The 13,004-nt window shown below is 57.9% G+C and overlaps 2 protein-coding genes across 2 annotated transcripts; one reads left to right on the top strand and one right to left on the bottom strand.

The window, feature by feature from the left end:
* The first annotated feature begins 81 nt into the window (after window positions 1–81).
* Window positions 82–1,594, top strand: CST6 (cystatin E/M). Its single transcript, XM_004264392.4, has 3 exons — window positions 82–401; window positions 928–1,053; window positions 1,383–1,594. The coding sequence occupies exons 1-3, from the start codon at window positions 162–164 to the stop codon at window positions 1,464–1,466; spliced, it is 450 nt and encodes a 149-aa protein (XP_004264440.1). The 5' UTR covers window positions 82–161; the 3' UTR covers window positions 1,467–1,594.
* A 2,565-nt stretch (window positions 1,595–4,159) lies between these two features.
* Window positions 4,160–12,787, bottom strand: CATSPER1 (cation channel sperm associated 1). Its single transcript, XM_012537166.3, has 14 exons — window positions 12,637–12,787; window positions 12,198–12,341; window positions 11,827–12,108; window positions 10,704–10,916; window positions 9,643–9,756; window positions 9,336–9,492; window positions 9,001–9,092; window positions 8,710–8,853; window positions 8,482–8,545; window positions 8,256–8,328; window positions 8,058–8,118; window positions 6,569–6,644; window positions 4,343–4,457; window positions 4,160–4,186 (listed from the first exon to the last, which is right to left on the bottom strand). Exons 1-14 carry the CDS (start codon window positions 12,785–12,787, stop codon window positions 4,160–4,162), a joined length of 1,713 nt encoding a protein of 570 aa, XP_012392620.1.
* Window positions 12,788–13,004: the final 217 nt, after the last annotated feature.

Here is a 13,004-nt window from a genome sequence, read left to right as displayed (position 1 = left end):
TGCTCGGGGCTGTCCGCTGTCCCCCTCGGCGCCCGGAAGGCCTTGCCCAGGCCCGGCGATCCCTCCCCGCCGGTGGAGGCACGCGGCGGGCGGGGCCGGGCGGGGCCGCGCAGCCCGTAAAAGCGGCGCGGGCCCGCGGCTGGACACCGACGCCGGCAACCATGGCGCGTCCGAGCCTCCTGCTGCCACTGGGCCTGGCCCTGCTCGCGCTCTGCCTCCTGGCGCTGCCCCACGACGCCCGGGCCCGGCCGGGGGATCGCGAGGTCGGAGAGCGGCAGGACCTGTCGCCCAACGACCCGCAGGTGCGGAAGGCGACGCAGGCGGCCATGGCCAGCTACAACATGGGCAGCAACAGCATCTACTACTTCCGCGACACCACCATCCTCCGGGCGCAGAGCCAGGTGCGCCCGGCCGGCGGGGCGGGGCGGGGCCGTGGGAGGCGAGCGCGACCCCAGCCGGGCAGCAGATGGAGGGGGCGACACAAGAGTAATCAGCATGGCATTTTAATACAACATATTTTTCAAAATCCAATTAATGCCAGCACTTCTTGCGGAACAGAATATCTAAATTTCGAATAAGATCCAACCCTGAATTTGCATGGCTACCTCACTAGCCTCACACTGGTCCCTGCCGGGATGGGCGAGTTGGGGAGGGGGGGTGAGGGAGATGGGGCAGTTGTGTGGACTTGGGTCTCAGCCTCCTGCGTGGCCCAGGCTCTGCCCCTCTCCCCAGGGCTCCCCACCAGAACTGCCTGCCGCCCCCTCCCCATCCTTCCTCTCCCCTCCTCCCAGACCTGAATCCCAAAGGCAGTGTGCTGGATATGTCCTAGGGAAGGTAATGGGAGATGGGAGCAAATGGAGGGAGGTGAGAGGTCCAGGTCAAAGGTTGTCCCCCGGCACCCCTGACCTGCCCCCACCTCTGCCTCAGTTGGTGGCGGGCATCAAGTACTACCTGACCGTGGAGATGGGGAGCACGGCCTGTCGGAAGAATGCCATGGCTGGAGACCACATAGACCTCACCACCTGCCCCCTGGCCGCAGGGGTGCAGCAGGAGGTAACAGCCCTGCCCCCAGCCAGGCATCAGCTCACCCAGTGGCCAGCGGGCGGGCCCTCGGGTTGTACAGCTCGAATGGGTCTGGCTGGCCCTGTCCCTGCCTCCTGGATGACTCAGCCTTGAGAGCAGTGTGAAGTGCAGAGAGGAGCAGACTGGGGCTCCCCCTGGAGTGAGGGGCTGGGCTGGAAAGATCTGGGCTCTGGTCCTGGCATCTAACTTGATGTTCCTCCTTGCATCCCGGAGCACCGCAGGCACAGGGCTGACTGTGGGCAGCAGGCGGCCTGGGGCCTGGGCTCACCCCTCCTTCTTTCCTCATGATCTATTTGCAGAAGCTGCTCTGTGACTTTGAGATCCTTACGGTTCCCTGGCAGAACTCCTTCCAACTTCTAAAGCACGACTGTGTGACCCTGTAGTAGACCCCTGTGGGCTTGGGGGAGGGAGGGAGCGGGCGGGTCTGGGCAGGAGTGAGCGCGTCGGTGGAGGGCATGTCAGGTTCCTGGACCATATATGTGGCAATAAATTGCTAGCACTGCTTCTTGCATTGGTCTCTTCTGAGTGCCTCACTCTTCCTCCCTCTCCTGTTCCCCAGTCCCACTCTCAGCAGCTCCCAACACCCCCCTCCAGCTCCCAACACCCCCCTCCAGCTCCCAACACCCCCCTGACAGGGTGCCCACACCACCCACAGCTGAGCTTCTGCTGTCTCAGCCCAGACGGTGCTAAGGGTGCAAAGTTCAGCTCCCAAATTTGGGGTCCCCCGAACACCCCAGCATCACAGACGTAGAGGAACAAACCTCTAGAGACTCCCAATATTGGCAGAGTTATGGGTTCGGAGACGAAGTCACAGGAGAGGGATGATGCCCCAAGACTGGAAAGGGACGGGAGCCAGTGAAGGCTCTGAGCCGCACCTGAGTTCTGCTTCCTCTCAGTTGCCAGGACGACTCAGAGTGGCGCGTGAGAGTTTTAGCCAGCCTGGCCCCAGTGCACTGAGCTCTCAGCCTGTGAGATTCTTATACCAGCATGTGGCCCAGACGTGGCAGAGCCCCTGCAGGGCAAGAGACCACGAAGGCTGGACCCTGTGGACCACATGCCGGAAGGACTCCCCAGTGCTTTGTCCTGAGCAAGACGCCTGCAAGGGGCTGGCAGGGAGCGCGAAGGGGACCGAGGTCAAATCCACTGTCCGTAGGAGGGATAAGGGGACAGATGCAATTCAATGTCATTTAAAGAAGAGATGGAACATTTTTTGCGCACCTGAATTTGTGGCTGGAATTAACGCTCGCTACACATGCACACACACACATCCAGAACTTCGCAAGACACCAGACAGACACATAAACCCACCATACACCCTCAGATTGCTCCCAGACACCACACATATATCCAGAAAAAGACACACATAACCTAGCAAACCGGAAACACACACACACACACACAGAAGCAACACCCCCATCCCGAGGATAACCTGGAGAATACACCCCAAAACACACAGCCCCAGGTACACACCTGCCCCAGGCGGAGCTGTTCCTCAGATGCACAGACACACACCCATGCCTGAGACAGGATGGGCAGGAAGCAGATCCTGTGGGAGCACGAGGTGTGGGCACCCCTAGGCCCAGGCGGCTGGACAGGGTGGCTGTGGAGAGCACCCTGGGGCCCGGCCGGCCAGGCCAGTGCCTGCCAATGCTGGCACTTACTGAGGAACAGCCCCAGCTCCCAGGCCCTGCCCTCTAGAGCCCTGGGAGGCCATATGGGGTGGCGATGGGGAGATGGTAAATGAACTGATTCCCACCTGGAAGCTTGAGGGGCTGAGTGTGACAGGAATGAGGGATGGAGGGAAAACTTCCAGCCTCCCAGCGGCTCAAGCCTGTCGGATATGGCCTCGCAGACAGCCCAGGGGCCTGCGGTGGGGCAGCCGCTGGAAGAGCTCCCATGTGCCACCCAGCAGGAGCCTCCTGAGTGGCTGCCACGGGGTGAGAAGTGGCAGGAAATGCTTGTTGAATCAGTGTGTGAGGTGGTGGGGTGAGGTGAGGCCGGGTGGCCTCTCCACCCCCGGAATCTGTGCCCAAATCCCAGATGGCATTTCCTCCGCACAGTCAATGCCCGGGCTCTGGGCCAGCCCGCACCCTCGGCCGGGCCAGGGAGGAGACGCGCTGCTTCTGTCCGGGAGCCCGTAGACGTCACCCCTGTCTGGTCCGCACTGGAGGTAGGGGGGTGGCTGGCAAAACTGTCACCTCTCAGCTCCCACTCCTGCGTTCCGTCCCGATCCCCTCCAGCTTCACTCTGCCAGCTTCACTCCCCATCTGGTGGGAGGCCGCCCTCCCTCTGGCTGGGCTTGACTTAGTGCTCAGTGCCCCGCCGCCGTCTTGGGCATCCTGCCCAGGCTCAGGCTAAAAGCAGGGGAACTCATCCCTTGCTTCCCTCTAACAGAGGCTTGTCCACTCCACACACACCCGGCCCCCCACCCCGAGGCCACAAGGACTTGAGCAGCCTGCACCCTCCCTCCCCTCACTGAGGCTCTTTAGCCTGACCCCAGGCAGGGCAGGGCATGGCGATGGCCTCTGCCTTCCGAGCTCAGGCTGCCCCCATCGAGCTGGCGCCCTTCTGCTGGATGCTGACGGTGCCGGTAGGCCTGGGCTCCGAGACCTCATTTCTGGAGCATCCTGGTCCCTCGGGCCCTGACAACCATCCTGTTCTTGTTCTCCTGTCTCCTGGGCCAGATGGGCCTCCCTCCCCAAAGCAGGGTGACCGCTCCCTCTCCCTCCAGCACTGAGCCTGGCCCACATGCCACGTCACCCCGCTGGCTGCTGTTAAGGCCCTGCCAGGCCAGGACGCCAGGCCCCAGTGGGGCAGGGAGGGATCCAAGGACAGAGCCTTTCACCTGAAACACTCGCACACACATGCTCGAGGATGCACGTGCGTGCAGGCCCACAGGTTCCCTTGCGGCTCGGGCCCAGCCAGGGAGGACACGGAGCCACCTGGGGTTTTAAAGCTCTGTTGGGGCCCAGCCCTGCAGGCCCAGTGATCTTTCCAGCAGAGATGGGGACTTGGCCCGACCCAGGGGAGAGCCTGCCAGAGGCTGAAGCCTGGACTCGGGCTGCCATTCTGGGGATCACTTCCTGAAGTCCTCCTCTCCAGCCTGCGGGGTGGGGTGGCAGGTGATGGCGCCAGCCCTCTGCCTCCCAGAGGCCCACACCACTGTTACTCAGGGCAGCTTCCAGGCAAAGCCCCCGAGGCCCGGCCTTCCAGTACCCTCCCCCTCCATCTGGCTCCTCCCAGGTCCTGCCTGGTTCACCTCAAACGCGGTGTCCACAATCTCATCGATGACAGCTGCCTGGGAGCGGAATTTCTGCTGGTAATGCTCCACCCCGGACACCAGCTGCAGGAAGTGGAACAGGAGCTCCCGCTGCCTGAGGGCACGGGGGTGGGGGGGGGGGAAGGGGGAGGGGGCAGGGGGGAGGCAAGGCTGGGCCATCTCAGCCCCCAGAGCCCCCTTCTCCCCCCACTCACAGCACCCCATGCCTCCATTTCCAGCCACGGGCGCCACTTCTCTGTGTGTGGCCCTCCACGGTATATTTCCTTTTCCACATATCCGCGCCCCTGCTGCCACCAGCTGCCGGTACCACAGAGGGTTCTGACGATTAAACTGTTTACCTCCAAACCGCCCATGCCTCCATGTGTCCAAGCTACCCCATGCTGACTCCTGCACCCGCTCAACCACCTACCCGCATCCCCGCCCGTCTATCTAGCCATTCCTCACCCATGGGGCCGCCCCGCCCTTTCCCTCACTCACCTATCCCTCCATCCACCTGCTCTTCCCCGACCCGCCCCCCACCCCTTCACAGTCAGCCATCCACCTAAACCCCCAGCCCCACCCACTACCCATTCATTAACTCCTTCACTGCCAGCCTGTCTTATCAATCCAGCCATCATATAACCCTGAAATCAATGAACACTGCACGGTGCTCCGAGGACATAGAAACAAATAAGAAACAGCCGCTGCCCTTAAGAAGCTCAGTCTGTGGCAGAGCTAGGAAAGCAAACCAAGGTTGTTTACACTTGTGATAAGTATAAACAGAGGGCATCGAGGGGCCCAGAGGAGGAAAACCTCACCCAAGTACTGGGGATCAGGAAAGGCTTCTGGAGGAAGCGTCACTGAGCTGAGCTTGAAAGACACTTGAGGGTTTGCTGAGCTCAGACCCGGTTTCTGGTGCGCCAAGGTCTGTGAGCAGCAGGGAGTGTACTGGGGGCCGGAGTGCGCCTCGGGACGGATGAATTCAAGGTGGAGACATCCAGGGGAGGTCAAAGCAGGGCGCCCGGACCTTAAGCTAAGGGAGACAGGAGGCCTTGTAGGGCTGTAAACTCGGGGAAGGCAGGGAAAGCCAAAAGTACTTTTAACAAAGATCAGTCTCTAAATCATTAAAAAGAAAAAGGAAGGAAGAAAAAAAAGATTCAAACAAACAAACTAAACAACAAAAACAAGACCACTCTCAGTGGAGGTGGAGGTGGGCCAGTGGAGAAGAGTTTGGAGGCCGAGAAACCCCCAGGGAAAGCATCACAGAGGAGCCCAGGCAAAGGTACCAGGATCTGGAACATGGAGGGCAGCCGGGAGGGCGGCCGGGAGGGCGGCCGGGAGATGAAACGAGCAGGATTGGATCTCAGCTTTTCCGGCTCTTGATCACCTGAGCCTGGTGTTGGCAGCCGGAGAACATTCCAGGCAGAGAGAACAGTGTGGGCAAAGGCCTGAAGGTGGAGAAGTATGTGCTGTGCTGTACGTAAACCCAGGATGTGCTGGAGGTGTGGGGTGGGGCCGTGATCATGGAGGGCTTGGCGCTTAAGCTCTGTCGGTGGCCAAGAAGAGCCTGGAAGGTGCCAGCAGTCAGGCTGGTTCTCTGGGGAGCCAGGCCTGAGAGCCAGGGCGCAGGAGTCTGTGCCAAGGACCCCTGGCCATGAGCACAGCCACTAGTCCCCAGCTGTCCTGGCCCAGCCGGCCACTCGCGTTGACATCTGCCTCCCAGGCCTTTACCAAGCTGTTTCCCGACCCACCCTCCCCATCCCTGAAGCCAGCTGGAGTCCACCCACCCTATGTGGCCCCGCCAAGGTCTTTAGAGGGGGCCCTCACGGGCAGGTGCTAGTCTGTGTCCGCTTTGGGCCTCTGGAGTCCTCGCAGAACCTGGCCCAGAGCAAGGATCAGGGATGCTTCTGGAGCAAAAAGATGCGCAGAACCCCTGCTCCTGCAGCCTCTGTCCGCTGCCCCTGCCCTGGGCCCTCAGCCTCAGAGGGGCTCTCGTGGCCCTTCAGGTGCTGCTGGTGGGATTCTCTTGGTGGTACCAGGTGACTCTGAGTGAGCAGAAGCCACTCAAGGCCTCCACATCCCACCCACAGTCTCTACATAAGCCTTAGGGCTCTACCGCCCTTCCAGAGAGGTGGGCAATGCCCCTTTCCCACGGCAGTCCACCGGTCTGGCCCCCGGACCTCTCCCCTTAGACCTGAGGCCTCCCCTCCCTTTGCATCTCCTTACTTCTCAGTCATGTCTCCAAATTTTTTCTCAATGAGCTGCTTCTGTATAGTGTGTCCACTTATCACCTCTTCAGGCTCTGCATGTAGGGAAAGAAGGGGGAGGTCAAGATGCTGCCTGGATTGAGAGAAGGTGGAGGAAACCCCGTGTGTCATGGAGATAGTCAAACAGGAGCTAAAGGGGTTTTTGTCCAGGATGACCCCAAAGAGATTGTTTCTCCGGGCATGGAGTGTGTTTTGTTTGTTTGCCCATCCAGCATGCGTTCCCTCTTCTTCTGGTAAAAGTTTCCCAATTTTCCTGGGGAACCACTCCCACCCCTTTCGGTGCACGTTGCCTAGCTGGCGTTGACCCCACCCCCCCCCCAGCTCTAAGGACATATGACTCAAGCCTGGCCAAGCAGAATAGCCTATCCTTTCAGCCGTAGCGATTGGTTCAGAAATAGGCAGGTGACCAACCTGAGCCAAGGAGATTCATTTCTGGGATGTTGTTCAAACCGGTGGGAGAAGGGGACCCCTGCTGGGAGAGCTTGGGATACTTAAACTGTGAGGATTTGGGACTAGAGTTGCAGGTGGTCACTTTCCCACCACAAAGGAAGAGCACCCTAAGCACAAAACCACACAGAGAGCCACAGAGCAGAGAACTGGAAGGAGACCAAATCTCAACCATCATTGGGTCCTGGATCCAGCCGTTCCTGAAAGCCCATGAACTCTCAAGTTGCTAATAATTTAAGACAGTTAATTCCTCTTTTTGCTTAAGCTTTTCTGCACTGAGTGTTCATGATGGAGAGGGCAGGTGGGGGTCCAGGTGACCCCTGAGGGCCCTTAGTCCTCTGGTGTTGATGATCCTGGGATTCTGGAGCTCAGATTCTAAAGTTCTGAAGGTCTTTAAGCAGGAGGCAAAGCAATTGGCTCAAAATCTATTTACCCAGAAAGTCAGGTGTGTAAAGATGAACATGTACAGAAAACTTCATTTTTATAGACTCAATTTTTATAGACACTTTGAGTGACTCTGGACAAGTGGGTATAACACCTTGACAAAAGCCTCAAAAACAGTTGAAGCCACTTCATATAAGACCAACTGCTACAAACTTTGTACGTTATTAACAGAAACGAACGTTTGGTGAATCATAATTTGGCTAATTAGCTGTTTTGCAAATGGGTCTTTCAAGAATTGACTATCAGTTTAATTGGTTGTTGACGGTTAGTCGTGGAGCTTTTTGGACCGAAGTTCTAAGCTCTGAAAGTTCTCCTGAGTGTCAGGTTCTAAGACTCTAAACCTGGGCGTCGGGAATTCCCTGGCAGTAGGTCCAGTGGTTAGGACTTGGCGCTTTCACTGCCGGGACCTGAGTTTGACCCCTGGTTGGGGAACTAAGATCCCTCTAGCCGCGCAGCATGGCCAAAAATAAATAAATAAATAGGTAGATAGGTAGATAAATAAATAAGGCTGAGCCTGGAGCTCTGTGCCTGCCTGGGAAGAAGCAGGCTGCTGGTACCTGCTTCCATGAGCTCTGTCAGTGAGTCATCCAGTAGCTTCTCATGGATCTGGGAGGCCTTCTGCGAAGAAGAGGCCTCAGTTCTGCCAGCGTCCCATGTCTGCCCATCCCTGGAGCACCTTCCTTCCTTCCCTCCAGCTTATGTGTCCCCCTCCCCGTGTCTTCCTGATTCGTCCCCCTGCCCCACTCCCTCACTACCTCCTGCTTCACTTTCTCCAGGCCTTTGAGCAGGGCCATCTGGAAGTTATCCACCAGGACGGCAATCACCAGGCTGGGGCGGGAGACAGGAGGAGGCTGGAGGGGAGGCCCTGAACCCTCCTCTGGGTTCATCGTGGCAGAGCCATGGTGAGAGGGGAGGGGAGGGGATGCCCCGGGGTTAGGCTGGGGGAAGTAAAGCTGGGGAGCACAGGTGTGGGGGCCTCACTTGAGGAAGATGAAGTACTGGATGATGATATATATCATGAGAATGGGGATGATGTACCAGGCGCCTGGGAGAGAGGGGGTCGTTCGAGCTGTGAGTTCCTTGCCGGTCCTCACCACACCCCTGCCAGCAAGCCTCAGAGGCCCCACTTTGCAGATGGGGTAACTGAGCCCTCAGGGTCTGCCCACTCAGCCAGCCCCTGCCCTCCACCCAGCCTGAGGCCTGCCCTACCCTGGGCTCGGCTGTCCAGGTAGATGAGGGACCAGTCGTCCAGGGTGAGCAAGGTGAAGAGGGTGAAGATGGTGGTGAAGATGTTCTGGAAGCGCTTGGGGTCAGAGTAGCGGAACAGTGCCCGGAACACCACAGAGAACAGGACTGGCTGTTGAGGACCAAACCAGGCTCACAGGGTCCTCTCTCCCCTTCTTCCTCTCTCCCTGCCACCCCCAGTTCCTGGTCTCTCCCCCCAACTCCGTCCATTGCAACATCTCACTCTCCCACCCCAGCCCCCGTGGCACAGGATACAGAGACAGGTGAACATGAGGATGAGGATGGCGGTGATGGACGGCAAGGACTGGGCCAGGGTCCCGGTCACTTCCTGGAGGCTGGTCAGGAAGCTGTGGACAGAGGTTGAGAGAGAGGCTGAGTCAGTGGGGTGGGGATCAGTGTCTAGCAGTCGGAGCTGATTACAGCTTTCAGACTGCTGATTACAGGGGTGGGAGGTCCCTGATTTGCTAGTGACTTGGGGCGGGGGGTGTCCCAGACCCTCTCTGGAAAATAAAGAGATTGATCCTAGTGGATGGCAGGAAAAGCAGGCTGGAGTCTGCAGCCTCCTTGTGGGCAGCTGTGGGTCCGCTGACCTGAGCCTCCGCAGGACCCGGATAGCTCGCAAGGCTCGCAGGCTCTTGAAGACCTTGAAGATGCGGAAGATGCTTTGGTTGTAGACCACGCGCATGGAGGAAGAGTTGATCTGCATGAGCATGAACTCCAGCACAGCCATGATCATGATGAAGAAATCTACAGAAACAGGGGCACCTGGGTGTAATGGGCTCCTGCCCAGGCTCACAGACCTCCCAGTGCCAACACCCCCTGCTCCTGTCGCCCCTGGGCAGTTCAGGGGCTCCCACTACACGCACACACACACACACACGCCCCATCCCTACCCACCCAGGTTGTTCCAGGGGTCCAAAAAATACTTGAGGCCCAGAGCAATGATTTTGAGCACAGCTTCCACCACGTAGATGCAGAGGAAGATGGAGTCCAAGGCCATGAAGTACCACTCTGTGGGGGACACGGGGGAGGAGGGTCTCACTCAGGGGTCTCCCCAGCAACCCAGCCTCTCCTTCCTCCTCCCCACTGGAACCTCACACTCAGCCATTTAGGGAGAAGCTGACTCTGCCCAATGGCTGTGTGTTTTAACTGCTCTGTGACTCACTCTTCTTGCCTATAAAATGGTGATAATAACAGTCTGCCTGATAGAATTTTCACAAGCATTAAATGCTTTTCACGGGCTTCCCTGGTGGCGCAGTGTTTGAGAGTCCGCCTGCCGATGCAGGGGACACGGGTTCCTGCCCCGGTCCGGGAAGATCCCACGTGCCGCGGAGCGGCTGGGCCCGTGAGCCATGGCCGCTGAGCCTGCGCGTCTGGAACCTGTGCTCCGCAACGGGAGAGGCCACAACAGTGAGAGGCCCGCGTACGGGCAAAAAAAAAAAAAAAAAAAAATGCTTTTCACATAGTAAAGGGCTTAGAATGGAGCCTGAAACAGCTTGCAAGAAACATCACTCTTCTTCTCTCCTTAGTTTATGGGCCCTGTGGCAGGTCCTTACCTTTACTTTGCTCCCCAGGGTTTTAGGGACCATCTTCCCAGGTTTCCCACCCTCATCCCTCCAGGGCCTCCTGCTTGCACAGTCTCCTGGCCCTTCCAGCTGACCTGGGTTCTGGGCATCCTTCCCGCAAAGCAGCGTACTTAGAGCTGATGCGCCACCTGGTGGCTATAGTCCAAAACAGCAAACCTCAAATTTATTGGGCTTTTCTGCCTCTGGCGGGCTGGTTGACTTCAGCAAAACTCTCTGAGCCTCACTCTACTGCTGGGCAATGCCGCTTACTTCCCAGGGTGAGGATCAAATGGGATAAGCGATATAAATCCCCCGGCACTTGATCCGGCCCACGGGAGGCTTGGGACAACATCAGTGGCCTTCTCCATGTGAACAGGGCTCCCTGGCTCTTACCACCCCGGACCTCGACTTCAGCGAAGGTCTGGGCCACGAGCATGATGGTGTTAAGGCAGACGATGAAGACGATGAAGGCTTCAAAGGCCAAGGAGTCAGTCAGTTTCCTGAGCATTCTCGAAAGGCCCCACATGAGGTGGCTTAATTTTTCCCACAACAAATAGAAGAGGTCCACAGTGTGCAGCTTCTTGTGGGTTCGTGGGGCTCGGCCAGCTGTGAAAGGGCCAGAAAGCCAAGTCCATGGGGGAAAGGGACACAGCGATCCGGTTTCCCTCCCAGACCTGCCTGCCATGAGCTCACTCAGGTGCCTCCATGTTAGTCCTGCGCTGGTATAGGAGCCGCAGGCTTGACCCCTTCCCCGACAGGTGCCAGCTTGCTTGGGATTTGAGGTCTGCTTGAGCTCACGCTCCTACACCTCCATGCTTTTCTTTAAGTCACATGGCAACTTACACACGGAAGACCCCATCCTCCTCGCCACCCCATCCTCTTGGTAAACTCTCCCTCTCCCTCCAAGATTCTGCTGAAACATCACCCCTGTTGGCTGACTTTTCTGCCCACAAACAATTAGACACTCATCCCTCACTGCTTGTTTGTGAAGCTGATGCCGTGTTTACGGAACTACCAGGGGCCAAGTTTGGGGGATCATATGTTAACAGCCAAAGTCCCTCCCTGCCCTCTAACCAGGCCCTCATTCAGGCACTGGTTCCAGCCTCTGGCCTCAAGAAGCTCACAGTTCAGTGGGGGAAACATGGACAAACAGAATCCACGGTGGTAAATGTTCTGATACGGATGCTAGACCCCTCTCACTGGGTAGTCTGGGATTGGCTGTATAAGTGATCACCCCCAGCTTTCATACTAGAGAAGAGGAAATGTTCGAGAAGTGAACATGCGAATGAATAAAGCAGTGACTGCATGAACCAACAACCGACAGTCTGGAGAAGTGCCTAATCCCAGGAATAAAAGATTGGATGGTGAACAGTCAGGCGAGTGAATAGCCAATGGGATACACCTGCAGGTGAGAGCAAGCCTCGTGATCTGCGGAAGGACGTTCAGGGCCTGACTCAGGTCTGGAATCTGGGCCAGGCAGCTGGAGTTGGGGGGTGGGGGGCAAGCCAAGACTCACTTTTGTGCTTCTGAATCTGCTCGTCTTCTTCGGGCCAGCTTTCCGAGGTTTTAGAGGAGGAGCCCCGAGGATGGACTTTGCTGGAGGTCTGGGCAGGGTGTGAGTACGCTGTGTTCAGGGAACGAGCCAAGCTGAAGGCTGAGCTCTGTCTATCTGGCTTGCTAGGTTGGGGGGCTACTTGACGAGAACAGGCAGAGCCGAGGGAGGCTGAGGCCACACTGTGGGACGTGTGTGGGCCAAAGAGTTGGGAGCTACCACGACGGTACTCCCCATAGCGGTGCTCTCGGTGGAGGTAATCACGAGGATGTGCACCGTGCTGGTGCTCTCTGTGCTGGTGCTCGTCATGGTGGTAGGACCCCATGGAGGCAGGCCTTCCGTGGTGATGGGCTTCATGATGGTGGTGCCCACCATGGTGATGGGCCTCACTGTGTTGGGCAGGGCTACCAGAGTGGGAGAAGTCTCTATGGTTGTAAGGCACACCTTGGTGATAAAGCCCACTATGGTGGGAAACCTCACTGTGGTGGTGAAACCCACCATGGTGCTGGGACTCCCTGTGCTGCTGGAGTCTCCCGTGGTGGTAGGACTCCCTATGTTGGTGGGGCCCCCCGTGATGTCTCCTGCTACTGTGGTGGTGCTCATCATCACAGTGGTCCTCACCATAGGAATGGTGGGAGATGAAAGCGCCACAGGAAGTATCCGGGAAGAGGGATGTGGAGCGGTGGAAGCGGTGGGAATGGCGGGAGAAGGCATTGTCATGGAAGTCTTGAGATCCATCACGATGAGGGGATATGCCATGATGGTGGGACTCACCATGGGGACGGGACACCCTTCGGTGATGGCGGTGGACTCCACCATGGCCTGGCCTGTGGTGTGTGGTTGGTGAACTGGGGTGAGAGAACACATCCGAGTCATCAGTGTCTGCCTCACTTTGAGCCTTTTCAGCCATTGAGGGTTGATCCATGACTATGCTGTGAACCCCGGATTGAGGAAAGCTCAAGATGTGGGCCTAAGAGCCCTTCCTGGATTGCCTTTCTCGCCTAAGCCGTGGCACTGGGGCTTCTAGGAAAGCCTGACTTCTCATGGAATTCTCCCCTCTATGATGTCACAAACAGGCCCCTTAGTAGACCTAATTCCCAAATGCCTCCTCCTGGGCTACAGTCCAGAATCAAGGATCGGTG

This window comes from Orcinus orca, chromosome 8 (assembly GCF_937001465.1).
Source record: "Orcinus orca chromosome 8, mOrcOrc1.1, whole genome shotgun sequence".
Taxonomy (NCBI): domain Eukaryota; kingdom Metazoa; phylum Chordata; class Mammalia; order Artiodactyla; family Delphinidae; genus Orcinus; species Orcinus orca.
The sequence above is the reverse complement of the archived record's forward strand: the minus strand, read 5'-3'. Positions and strand labels throughout refer to the sequence as shown.